The 14,371-nt window shown below is 46.1% G+C and overlaps 1 protein-coding gene across 1 annotated transcript in view; it reads left to right on the top strand.

Annotated features, from left to right (window-relative positions):
* LOC129701989 (sodium- and chloride-dependent neutral and basic amino acid transporter B(0+)-like) overlaps window positions 1–14,371 on the top strand; it is a 58,519-nt gene that overhangs the window by 19,436 nt on the left and 24,712 nt on the right. Inside the window, exons 6-7 of the mRNA XM_055643448.1 lie at window positions 4,644–4,776; window positions 10,734–10,874. Coding sequence (XP_055499423.1) covers window positions 4,644–4,776; window positions 10,734–10,874 — 274 coding nt within the window. The remainder of the gene's footprint in view (window positions 1–4,643; window positions 4,777–10,733; window positions 10,875–14,371) is intronic.

The raw sequence follows: 14,371 nt of genomic DNA, 5'->3' as shown, positions 1-14,371 counted from the left end.
CATGAGCCCAACGGCTTTAGCCTCTTCATCAAGCTCCTTGACTTGTTTTGACAAGTTTCCCCCAAATAGCAGTATTTGTGGTTGTGTAGCAGCTGTTTTACACAACCCTGCAAATTTGGGGTTTAGTGCAGGTTTTATTGCACTCTTTCTTAGGCAATTTATCTCGTACTGAGTATTGCAGAGCAGTGCCAGTGTATCCTGCTGAGTGTCGTCATCTCTGTACCATCGAAGGAATAAGCGAACGCCGTTACGCCCGATGTCAGAAGCTTCAGAATCTTCTGCAGTTTGACCTCTTGGGTTCTTATGCCAGCCCCAATGAACCCCCAGATCGCACTGTTTACTGCAGGGACATTTAACGAAATACAGTTCTCAGGAGGCATATACTTCTCCGTAGTTTCGTTGACTACCTGTTCCTGTAGTGGATGGAAAGACAGGCAGTCGATGCTGGCCGCCAGCTTGGTCCGCAAAGGCTGTCCTGATTGCGGTGGCACCGCAAATTTGGTGACCACTCCCAGCAGCTCTTTTGGATCCTGCACCCCCAGCACACCGCCAGTTTCTTCAGCCATGTCCCCTTCTTCAGAGCCAGCCCAGCCCTGGCCCGCAATGCATTGATGCATTGATCAGCCCTGGGTAAGGCTGTTATGGGTGTACGATGACCCCCATGGTGATCATACTCCATCTCCCAGAGCATGTCACGTTGGAGCATTTGCTCCATCAACCGTTCCATGCGGGAAAGGCGGTCACCTCCACTGCTCCCCGGCAGCGAGGCTTCCTGGCCCGACTCATCCGAATTAACCGGCCGGACCGACTTCTGCTTGGCTTTGCCTCCAGTCCGCTGCGCTGGTTTGGGCTGTGCAGCTCGCGGTGCTGGACTCAGCTGAGCAGGATTACCTTCGGTGACTACGGACCGCAGAGACTGCGGTCAAGGTGCCGCTGGTCGCCCTCGACTGCCGGAACTTACGCAGCCGGTCCCCCACAGCCACACGAGACGCGGCCCTCTTCGACTTCTTCCCCTTGTCCATTGTTGCTGGAACAGAAAACACAACAAGGGAAAGAAATACGACCTCAGATAAGAGAACTTACCTGTAGGTCCCGTTTTTAAACTTTGGCGCGGGAGAGGATATGTCGTGCATGCGTGCTGGCGGGGTCTTCACGTAGTCACTCACGTGACTCCGAAGTAAAATGGAGAGTACCTGTCAAGAGCCAAGAGTGTTTTATTATCATATGTCCCAGATAGAACAATAAAATTCTTACTTGCAGCAGCACAACAGAAAAGGTAAACATAGTATTCTGTAAACAATATGATAAACAAGAACAAAAGCATATATAGATATATATATATCTATATATGCGTGGAGGCACATATGATAGTGGCATTTAATAGCCTGATGGCTGTAGGGAAGAAGCTGTTCCTGAACCTGGACATTAGTTTTCAGGCTCCTATATCTTCTTTATGGTGGCAGGAGTGAAATGAGTGTGTGGCCAGGGCGGTGTTGGGTGACTGATGATGACTCCTGTAAATCCCTTCGATGGTGGGCAGGTCAGAACATGTGATGGACTAGGCAGAGGGCAGAGAGCAGACGAGGGCATTCGATCCAATTTGTGATCCCAGCTACAAAGACAGATGTATACTGCAATTTGTTCTTCCCCGCACAATTAAAGCATGGAATAATCTCCACCCAACTATAGTTACCCAACCAGATACAACTAAATTTAAAGTAGCTCTTTCTTCGCAATAACCCTTTCAGGCTTAAGCCCTCCCTTCACCACCTCCAGTTTAAATTCCATTTGGAATATTTTGGAGGACCAAGAAACCATGAACCAAGAACCACTATTTGCAGCAGGGAAAGTGCTGCCAGGGGTGGAGACAGATATGATAGTGGCATTTAAGAGACTTTTGGACAGGCTTATGGATATGTAGGGAATGGAATATGTGCAGGCAGCTAGCTAAGAGATGGAGCTAAGAGCTAAGAGTCTGAAAAATGGTTTCGGCCCGAAACTTTGCCTATTTCCTTCGCTCCATAGATGCTGCTGCACCCGCTGAGTTTCTCCAGCATTTTTGTGTACCTTAGCTAAGAGATGGTCTTGGCATCATGTTCGGCACAGACATTGTGGATCACAAGGCCCTGTTCATGGCCTGTACTATTCTATGTTCTAACTAGAAACATAGAAACATAGGTGCAGGAGTAGGCCATTCAACCCTTCAAGCTAGCACCGCCATTCAATATGATCCTGGCAGATCATCTAAAATCAGTACCCTGTTCCTGCTTTTTCCTCATCTCCCTTGATTCCTTTAGCCCTAAGAGCTAAATCTAACTCTCTCTTGAAAATATCCAGTGAATTGGCCTCCACTGCCTTCTGTGAATTCTAGATTCACAACTCTCTGGGTGAAAAAAAAAATCCTCATCTCAATCCTAAATGGCCTACCCCTTATTCTTAAACTGAGACGCCTGGTTCTGGACTACCACAACATCGGGAACATTTTTCCTGCATCCAGCCTGTCCAATCCATGAAAATTTTTATATGTTTCTGTAAGATCCCCTCATCCTAAATTCCAGTGAATACAAGCCCAGTCGACCCATTCTTTCACCATATGTCAGTCCTGCCATCCAGGGAATTAACCTGGTGCGCCTATGCTGCGCTCCCTCAATTGCAATAATGTCCTTCCTCAAAATAGGAGATCAAAATTGCACACAATACTCTAGATGCGGTCTCACCAGGGCACTGTACATCTGCAGTAGGGCCTCCTTGCTCCTAAACTCAAATCCTTGCGCAATGAAGTCCAACATGCCATTAGCTTTCTTTACTGCCTACTCTACCTGCATGCTTACTTTCAGTGGCTGATGTACAAGCTCACCCAGGTCTTGTTGCACCTCCCCTTTTCCTAATCGGACACCATTCAGATAACAATCTGCCTCCTGTTCTTGCCCCCAAAGTGGACATTTATCCATCTTATACTGCATCTGCCATGCATTTGGCCACTCAACCGATCCAAGTCACCCCGCAGCCTCATAGCATCCTTATCGCAGGTCACACTGCCACCCAGCTTTGTGTCATCCGCAAACTTGGAGATGTCACATTGAATTCCCTCGTCTAAGTCATCAATATATATTGGAAATAACTGGGGTCCCAGCACCGAGACTTGTAACAGCCCATAGTCACTGAAAAGGACCCATTAATTCCTACTCTTTGCTTCCTGTCTGCCAACCAGTTCTCTATCTGTTTCGATACCCTGCACCCCAATAACATGTGCTCTAATTTTGCACACTAATCTCTTGTGTGGGACCATGTCAAAGGCTTTTAGAAATCCTGTAAATCAGGTTTCCCAAATTTACTACAGGTGCACAACCTTTTATCCGGTGTTCCAGAAACCGAAAAGCTCCGAAAACCGGCCATTTTTTCCAGATGTCGTCTGCGCACCAAAGCTCGCGTTTGGCGCCAAACCTGACCCAAAACTATAAGATCTTTGCCCAAAACGACCCACGGTCAACCCAGGTCTGTACTACTGTAGCGGCTGCCTCCTCCCTGGAGACCGGGAGACGCTTAAACATCTGTAAATCATTGCTTAAATGTTAGTCAGTTAGTTTGGAGGGCTTTTATGTGAAGGGGGGTGAAGGGGTAAACTTTAATTCTTAGTCCCCTACCTGGTCGGAGAGGCGGGGAGCGGTCAATGCCTTACCGGGTCGCTGTGCAGTAAGCTCCGCAGCGCTGTGGCCGGTGGGGCCGCGGGCGGCGCCGGCTGTAGCTCCGACCCCGGCAACTCTACCCCTGGCTGCGCGGCGCTCCAAATCCAGCGCGGCCCGCGGCCGGACGCCCCAGCTCCGCGAATGTCGGGAGTCGGCGGCGTCGCAGCGCTGGGATACCAGCGGGGAGCGGGCAATGCCTTACCGGGTCGCCGTGCGGCAAGCTCCGGAGCGCTGTGGCCGCCGACACACAACATCGCGGAGCGTCGCTGGATTTGGAGCCGCGCAGCCAAGGGTAGAGTTGCCGGGGTCGGAGCTCCAACCGGCGCCGCCCGCGGCCGGACGGAGCCCCCAGCTCCGCGGCTCCAAATCCAGCAACGCTCCGCGAATGTTGGAAGAAGGCGGCCACAGCGCTCCGGAGCTTGCCGCACGGCGACCCGGTAAGGCATTGCTCGCTCCCCGCTGGTATCCCAGCGCTGCGACGCCGCCGACTCCCAACATTCTCGGAGCTGGGACGTCCGGCCGCGGGCGGCGCTGGATTTGGAGCGCCTCGCAGCCAGGGGTAGAGTTGCCGGGGTCGGAGATACAACCGGCGCCGCCCGCGGCCGGACGGAGCCCCCAGCTCCGCGAGGTTGGGAGTCGCCGACCAGGTAGGTAGGGGACTAAGAATTAAAGTTTCCCCCTTCACCCCTACACACACCACCACCACCACATAAAATCCCTCCAAACTAACTGACTAACATTTATGCAATGATTCTCCCGGTCTCCGGGGAGGAGGCAGCTGCTCCAGACTTTTCAAGCCGCCCGCGCTACCTACCTAATCTACGCTAAAAATCTTCCATTCTGAAATCCGAAAATGTCCGAAATCCGACAAGTGTCTGGTCCCAAGGCTTTCGGATAAAAGGTTGTGCACCTGTAACTCCTTTGCTGTAACGATTTCCCTCTTGTCATCTTATTCAGTAAGGTGGTTTTACTTCGGTCAAGGTCGATAGATGAAACGGGGGAGATTGTCTGGCACGTGGCTCTCTGTCTGCTTCTGGCCTGGCTGATGGTTGTGGCCGCCCTGTCTAAAGGAATCAAATCTTCAGGAAAGGTAAAAGGATTGGTGATGATAGAGGTCACACTCTGGTGAAAAAGTACAGATTTCCACACGATTATCAAATTTATCTTGGTTCCAAGCACTGGCTCTTTGGGTGGAGGGGTGGGGGGGGGGGGGGGGGGGGGGGTGCCAGTTGAAGATCTTACCCTGTGATGGAACAGCAGCAACTCTCCAAAGCCTGAAACAAGTTCCTCACTCTAAAGATTTGAGATATAAGAAGGCTAATCAGGCTAGCCAGCGATTGAACATTTATAGTGGAAATCTTGGGAAATATGTTTAGCATGAATAGAAATGGCATAGAACACTGTGAACAATGTTTCGTGACTCAAATATATTGTCCACATTTTCCGCTTTCCATTTGATATATGTCACAGCTGCAAACACGGCAGAGTTTAGAATGAGACTCTGCTATATAAGTTTAGCTAATCCTGCAGCTTAATGTTAAATATTTGATCCATGTGGTTAGTTCCTTCTGCTACATTCATTACTTTGACAATTATTCTTCCCGTGTGCGGACGGAGCGTTGAAGGACGAGAAGCCGAAGCGAAAAGTGGAAGGCAAGATGCCGAACGGAAACGACGCCAAAAAGCCAAATAACCTAACGGACGCGATGCCGAAAAGCCAAATAACCTAACGGACACGACGCCGAAAAGCCAAATAACCTAACGGAAACGATGCTGAAAAGCCAAATAACCGAAGGGACATGACACCTAAAAGCCATATAACGGACATGACGTCTCCGGGATTTTTCCGAGACCTTGTCAGCGATTGGTCCAGACCCCGCATCAATCACATCACTGGCCAGGGGAGACAGGGGGGGGGGGGGGGGGGGGTTGTACTTCCAAAGATCATAGAGCGGATTATCTTTATAAGCGTTGATCAACCACGGTTCGTGCTCTCTCTCTCTCTCTCCCACACATTTGGCGATTTGCAAAGACAACTGCATCTGCAGTTCCTTCCTATTGAAGAACCCTGGCCCCAAACAACTCCTAATCCATTCCCTCCACAGATGCCGCCTGGCCCACTGAGTTTTATTATATATATATTATATTATATTATATTATATTATATTATATTATATTATATTATAAAAGCACTCTGTTTTTTATTTAACTCTGAAATTGACGATAGACACAAAAAGCTGGAGTAACTCAGCGGGATAGGCATATCTGGGTGGGAATGGGTGACATAACAGGTAGAGATTCTTCTTCAGACAATCACAAGTACTCTCACCAACGAGAGTTCAGTTCAGTCTGAAGAAGGGTCTCGACCCGAAACGTCACCCATTCCTTCTCTCAAGAGTCGCTGCCTGTCCCGCTGAGTTACTCCAGTATTTTGTGTCTATTCACAACCAGGGCTAGAAATTAACGGTTGCCCGGGTGCCAATCACCACCCAAAGTGTCGCCAGGCAACCTAAACGCCGTGCCATTTTGCCTGGCTTGGCACTGCAGATACTGGTTTATATCGAAGATAGACAGAAAAAACTGGAGTAACTCAGCATCTCTGGAGAAAAGGAACATAACGTTTTGTGTCGGCGACGGCTGTAATGCGTGGGAAAGATGCTGGGATCCTGGGACCCCTCTTCTCCATCCAGCACCAATCCCCATTCCTGCCTCTATTCAGTCCTCACTGACATCCCGAGTGCTCCCCTCCTCATCTACCCCCCCCCCCCCCCCATCTATTCATCCTGCACTGATCACCCTATCCACCTCGCATTGATTCTCCTGCCACTCCCCATCAATCCCACACTGATCCCCCAATTCATCCTGTACTGACCCCTCTTCCCATCCATCCCGCATTGCTCCGCCCATTCATCCTGCACTGCTCCCCCCCATCCATCCTGTACTGATCCGGCCATTCATCCCGTACTGACCCCCCCTCCATTTATCGTGCACCGATCCCATCTATCCAGTACTGATCTTCCCATTCATCTTATACTGATCCCCCCCTTTCATCCTGTACTGATCCCCTCATTCATCCTGTAGTGATCCCCCCATCCATCCTGTACTGAACCACCCATTCATCCTGTAGTGATCCCCCATCCATCCTGTAGTGATCCCCCCCATCCAGCCTGTAGTGACCCACCCATTCATCCTGCACAGACCCTCCGATCCACACTGTACTGACCCCCGCCATTCATCCTGCACTGATCCCCCCACATCCATCCTGAACTGATCTACCCATTCAAGAATAATGGGGGGATCAGTCTGAAGAAGGGTCTTGACCCAAAACGTTGCCTATATACTTCACTCCATAGATGCTGCCACACCTGCTGAGTTTCTCCAGCATTTTTGTCTTCACCCATTCATCCTGTACTGATCCCACATCCATACTGCACAGATCCCCCCCCATTCAACCCCACTGTCATCCTCTGCGCTCTCCCCTCACAATTTTACCTACTCCAACCAACACGCACTAATTCCCCTGCCTCAATACATCCATTCTGCACCGATTGCTTTCTCAACTCCCCCCACCGCCATCTATCCATCCCGCACTGATTCACCCCCCCCCCGACCCTATAGTGCTAGAAATGTCTTCAGAGCGAACATTGACTATGTTTGATAACGGAATGCAATCAAATGTGTTTTAATTCCCAATGTTATTATTTGTTTTAATCCATAAAGAAGGATTAATTAAATAGTGAACACGTAAAACATTAAATCCGCGGTGTTCGATTGTCACTGCTACCATTGACACGTTATTACATAATTAATTTTAACGGCAAATCAATGCTCTTAATATGGAGTATCAGTACTGTAGTTATTTAATGAGCAACATTCACAACCCAATTTTGGAATTATCCAGGTTTTACTTCTACAGTAATTATATACATCACAAATTTGGTCAGGAGATATTTCAGTTGAAATTTTAACATTAATTCTGAAGTGGGAATGATGAAAACAGCGCTTATCAACAATTTTTTTTAAATCTGGTGCTTACAAACTGGGTATCTTCATTGCTGTTCACAACACATACATCTAATCTGAATGCCCAATAATATGGCGTCTTGACACCTTTAAATATATTACCAAAATAACATTTGCTGCATTTATGTCCTTTGGCCAACTCTTGTTAGTTAGTGTAATGTTTAACCTGTCAGATGGGTATAGTCACTTTTAACAGCTATTATCATAAAATGCCTTTAGAAAATTCCTTGCAACCTGTATATTTTGTTGTGGATAAATTATGTGGGAATATGTTTAGTTTGTGATTTTATTTGAAGCAGAAATAATATGTGAATGCTTCATTGAGCATAATTCCGACTGGTAACTACGCACTTCGTCCGAGCACATTATCGCATGCTTCATGCAAGCCATCTTAAATGACCACCTAAAAAGCTGCCTAGGTTGCCCGGCTGGCAACAGGGGAAAAATGTTAAGTGACAGCCCTGATAAGTACTCTTCGTGTAAATAAGCAAACTGTACAATCTGGAGTTCAAGATCATCTTTAATCAGTACCCATATTATAGCATTACAGCAGGTCGTTAGTATGAATCATACAGTAAGGTGGGGTTAGTGATGCTATTCTACTATGATTGGTTCACATTAAATAACCAATCTACATCCTTCCCCGTAAAGAGTGAATATAGTTAAACTCACATGCAGCTAGAATTCAAACATACTCGCCATATCTGCCAGTCGGTCTACTAATATGGCCCGAACGCGTACGGACCAAGCCCTCTCCCCCTTTGCCAGAAAAGTTAGAGGGAGGCGGTGAACCCGGAAGTGAGAAAGCAGCAGGGGACACACGTGGTGACCACAGGGGGAGCATGCGGGAGAGGTAGTGTTGTTGTTAGTCATAGCTGCCAGTTGTGGTGGAATAAGGGACATGCTGGAAAAGGTGGTGGCCACGGCAGCAGACGGCTGGAACAGTAGTGGTGGAGCGAAAGGATCGGCTGATGGTGGATGTGGTTTCTTCACAGCCATCAAGTGTTGGCGGCTCCAACGGTACAAGGCGCCATCGATGTTAACAAGGTAGGATCGGGGTTCTTTGGACGGGCCAACAACGCAACCTAGACGGGAATGTCCCACAGTAGTTTGCAAACGGATGACTTGGTGGTTTAATTGGTTTGCTGGACTTGTCATGTGATCGTTTCTGGATGTCGTGTTTCTCCTGGATGCGCTTCTGGATCGTGGCTGGCTTCAGCACCTGTATCACCAGCTTCTGCTGGGCAATTAGCATTGGTGGTCTCGTTGTTCTGGACATCAGGCGTTGGGCTAGTGAGCCCAGGACAGTTTCTAGGGAGTTATTTGAGATTTAAAATACATGGCTTAAAGATGTCGTTTCCAAATCATGATGAACAAATTAATACGTGACAAACTGGTATCGGGCATGGCTGATCAGAAACTCAGGACTGAGTTACTGTGGAATGCTGATTTAACCCTTCAGCAAGCAATACATGCCTGTCGAATGTCTGAAAATTTTGCTCCATCAAGCGAACAGCTTGACTCTGAGAAGACCATAAACCTGACAGGTTTCAACAGACTACAAACACCGAACGCATATGGACCAAGCCTTCTCTCCCTTTGCCAGAAAAGTTAGAGGGAGGAGATGAACCCGGAAGTGAGAAAGCAGCAGGGGACCGACAGGGGGAGCGTGCGGAAGAGGTAGTGTTGTTGTTAGTCATAGCCACCGGTCATGGTGGAGTAAGGGACATGCTGGAACTGGTTTTGGCCACGGCAGCAGACGGCTGGAACAGTAGTGGTGGAGCGAAAGGATCGGCTGGTGGTGGACGTGCTCAGGTGGGATAGTCCAAGCTTAATGACACCATGTAAATAAGCAAAATGTACAATCTGGAGTTCAAGATCATCTTTAATCAGTACCCATATTATAGCGTTACAGCAGGTCGTTAGGTGTTAGTTCATCGTTACCGCTTCCAAGACTGACCAGTGTAGGAAGTGGGTGTTAGTAAGAATCATACAGTAAGGTGGGGTTAGAGATGATATTCCACTATGATTGGTTCACATGCAATAACCAATTTACACTTTGTATCTCTGTGGAATATTTTTAACAATTTCCCCTATCGCCCTATTGGAAAGTAGAATATAGTTGATGCGGTCGGTTAGATCAGACAAAAGCTGGTTCCGATATTTGTTTAATTTCGCCCAATGCATTTGCTAAAGGTTTTCTCTACACTGACCCACTTTTCCAACCCGAAGAAAATCGCCGAGCGCAAAACGACCAGGAATGTCATATCACTGAACTGACTCAGGGAGCTAAGATATTCTTCAAAAAAAGTAATATATTTTTTGTCTGGTTTCTCGATTCACACTCAAAGGACCACTGGCCTTCAAGATGCACGGTAGTGTATGTATTGTGGTTGTCAAAATAAAATTGTTGCAGCGTTACTGTTGGTGTAAACATCTATGAAACCAATTTGGATTATCATTTTGTTAAATCAACCGAAAGTTCCAATCACACGGGGTTCGATTTAATATTGAGGAAAGTCCAAAAGTGGCAAAGGAAAATTAATCCCCCCCCTCATCTTCCCATCTCCCCAGGCCAATGATGTGATGGACGCGGTGGTCTGGACCAATCCACAGACAAGGTCTCGGACAAATCCCGTCCCCAGAGACATCATGTCCGTTATTTGGCTTTTTGGCGTTGCGTCTGTTTGGTTATTTGTTTTTTTGCCGTTGTGCCCATTCGGTTATTTGGCTTTTTGGCGTTGTGTCCGTTAGGTTATTTGGCATTGTGTCCGTTCGGTTATGTGGCTTTTTGGCGTCGCGTCCATTAGGTTATTTGGCTTTTCGGCGTCACGCCCATTCGGTTATTTGGCTTTTCGGCGTTGTTTCCATTCGGTATCTTGGCATATACTTCTTCGCTTCGGCTTCTTGTCCTTCGACGCCCCGTCCGGGTACCATTCTTCCATTCCTGCCATTTAATGGAATTCAATGATGTTGAAATTGTACTAACCACTCGATAATCTAATAACCCTTCTCCATGTACAGGTGGTTTATTTCACTGCTACCTTCCCTTATTTGCTTCTGACTATACTACTCATCCGAGGACTAACCCTGGAGGGAGCACATAAAGGGATTGAATTCTACATTGGAAGCCAATCAGACTTCTCAAAACTGGCTGATGCTGAGGTAATCTCATCAGGATTATACTGTGATAGGATTATTTCATGTTTCAATTTATTTTTTTGTGTTCTTTGGAAATTCAATTTGAAATCGCAATGCAACTTCATCATTTGCTTCAAATGTGGGAAAACTAATATCAGTAATTTCCTGTAAAATAAAACAGTTATAATGTAAATTATAATCGAGCCCTTGTGGTGATTTCTGACAGGCTAGTTTGTGGTCTTGTTAACATAAAGGATGGGGAAGATTTGCAATGGAAGAGATAGCATGGAGCTGAATGGGATTAGGAGACATGAGTATGATGCAATGATTTTTTTCCCCTGAATCTTTTGACCCCTTTCATCACCATTCCCTTTATCTTTCCTGAAGATTGGAATAATTTGGTAATGTTGAATTATCTAGCTGGTTAGGCCTAACCATTGCAGTGTCCAATGAGCCGTGTCCCGCTGTTTGCTACAGTGCCTTTGCCACAAAATTTGTTTTACCAGAGTGAGGGAAATAATAGATCATTATTTGCTCATTGACTCCTTGGGATGTCCTCCATAGAAACATAGAAACATTAGGTGCAGGAGTAGGCCATTCGGCCCTTCGAGCCTGCACCGCCATTCAATATGATCATGGCTGATCATCCAACTCAGTATCCTGTACCTGCCTTCTCTCCATACCCCCTGATCCCTTTAGCTACAAGGGCCTCATCTAACTCCCTCTTAAATATAGCCAATGAACTGGCCTCAACTACCTTCTGTGGCAGAGAGTTCCAGAGATTCACCACTCTCTGTGTGAAAAATGTTTTTCTCATCTCGGTCCTAAAAGATTCCCCCCTTATCCTTAAACTGTGACCCCTTGTTCTGGGCTTCCCCAACATCGGGAACAATCTTCCTGCATCTAGCCTGTCCAACCCCTTAAGAATTTTGTAAGTTTCTATAAGATCCCCCTTCAGTCTTCTAAATTCATGTTCAGGGAATCAATGTTCAAACTGAGATTTCACTTGCTCTCATAGCTTGATGCATTCTGCACATTGGCCTTCAACACCTTGTACAAGGACACCTCAGGTTCTTAGAACATAATAGAAATCTCTCACCATTTCAAAAAATATCTACTTTTACATTTTGTACATCAACATGTAAGACCATACCAACTGTTAAAATGTGGATTAGGAATATGATGGACATAGCACGCCTTGAAGAAATGAGACTCCGACTAATAGATAAATATGACCAATTCTTAAGGAGTTGGTCTCCTTTCATCGACTTTTTGGAATCATGTGATGCAGCGGTACCGTAAAGATTGCTGATTTCAGTTCATGACGCGGATAGATCTACATCTCCGAATACAGATTTGAAAAATTCTCTTTTAAGGGGCCTTCTCTTCTATTTCTACTTCCCACTTTTTCTTTTTCTTTATTATTTTTTATATACACACTTCACGTTTTTCTACTCTCTACCATCTATTTTTCCACTTTTTCCTCTTTCTATTCTTTTCTTTTTCTTGTCTTGCTTATTTCCTTCTCATAACATAAAACTAGAGGTTGTACATAGAATGGATTACGGTATTACATAGTTGGCACCTAAAATTAGGTTCCACTGTACTGTTTTGTACTGTATTAACTTCTAATAAAATAAACAAAACAAAAAAAAAAACATGTAAGACCTCACATTTATAAACATGATATTTAATTGACCTGGTTCGCATCCATTCATGGTCCATTTCCCCATTGTCACATTTGTACATGAATCATCATTCATACTCTCAATCTGTTTATGACCAATAAACTTGATCCTATCATCAAACTGTTGATACAGATTGTGAATAGCTGAGGTTCAAGTACCAATCTCTAAGTCAGCCGACTAGTCACAGCCTGCCAACCAGAGAATTAATTCCCCCTCTTTGCTCTCTGATAACCAATTGTCTACCCACATCCAATTCAGGCAGCATCACAGGCAATAGTGGGGAGCTCCCTGATGAACTTAATACATTCTATGCTTGCTTTGAGAAAGCCAATAGGGTGAATGACATCTGTCATGTCAGACTTGAGTGTGCCTTTTCCCATGGTCACTGTTGCAGGAGTTAAATCGGCCTTCCTGAGGGTGAACTCACAGAAAATAATTGGCTCTGATGGAGTTCCTGGCTGCTTCCTTAGGAACTGCATGTACAAGTAGCAGGAATGTTCATGGACGCCTTTAATCTCTCCCTAAGCTTGGAGGTATCCACTTGCTTTAAGAAAACCACTATCATCCCGAGAACAAAGAAAAGCAAGATCCCATGTCTTTTTGATTACCATCCAGTGGACCATCATGAAATGCTTCGAGAGGCTGGTTATAGCACCTGTTAAATCAAGCCAACCAAGCACTCTTGATCCACTGCAGTTCGCCTACCGCCATAGCAGGTCCACAGCTGATGCCATCTACCTGGTCCTACAGTCATCCCCAGAACACTTAAATAAGAAGTCAAGTCCAACTAACGTCAGACTCTGCCAATGGATGTGGAGAGGATGTTTCCACTAGTGAGAGAGTCTAGGACTAGAGGTCATAGCAAGAGTTTCTACGGATATATAAAGAGTAAAAAAGAGGCAAGAGTGGACGTTGGGCCGCTGGAGAATGATACAGGAGAAGTGGTAACGGGAAATTAAGAAATGGCAGAGGAATTGAATAACTTCTTTGCATCAATCTTCACTGTGCAAGACGCCAGGTCTGTGCCTGCAATCCTAGAGCCTCAGTGGGTGGAAGATAGTGGAGTGGTGATTACTAAGGAGAAGGTGCTAGGAAAACTGAAAGGTCTGAGGGTGGATAAGTCACTTGAACTGGGTTCTGATGGAGGTGGCCTCAGAGATTGTGGAGGCATTAGTTGTGATATTTCAAGAATCACTAGAGTTAGGAATGGTTCCTGAAGATTGGAAAATTACAAATATCACCCTGTTGTACAAGAAGGGAGCAAAGCAGAAGAGCGGAAACTATAGGCCGGTTATCCTGACTTTGGTGGTTGGTAAGATTTTAGAGTCAATTATAAAGGATGAGGTTATGCAGTACTTGGAAGTTCACGATAAAATAGGCCGAAGTCAGCATGGTTTTGTGAAGGGAAGATCTTGCCTGACGAATCTGCTGGAGTTCTTTGTGGAAGTTAATAGCAGGACAGATAGAGGGAAGGCTGTAGATAATGTTTACCTAGATTTTCAGAAGGCCTTTGATAAGGTGCCGTATGTCAGGCTGCCAGGGAAGATGAGAGCCCATGGTATTGAAGGGCAGATACTAGCATGGATTGCGAGTTGGCTGAATGGCAGAAGGCAGAGTTGCAATAAAAGGAGCTTTTGCAAGTTGGCTGCCAGTCAGTGATGGAAATGGGTTTTAGGTACTAGGGGTACTCTAAGGTCTGTGAGACTAAGTTTGGGAAGGAAGGGGGGGGAATTTTTTTATGTGCGGTCATACCCATGTAAGAGTACAAGAATGCATAACTTGTTTATTGTGTATTTATAATATAGTTTATTGTGTATTACATGTCGTAGCTGC

This window comes from Leucoraja erinacea, chromosome 12, assembly GCF_028641065.1.
Source record: "Leucoraja erinacea ecotype New England chromosome 12, Leri_hhj_1, whole genome shotgun sequence".
Classification (NCBI taxonomy): domain Eukaryota; kingdom Metazoa; phylum Chordata; class Chondrichthyes; order Rajiformes; family Rajidae; genus Leucoraja; species Leucoraja erinaceus.
This window is presented reverse-complemented; position numbering and strand designations above follow the sequence as displayed.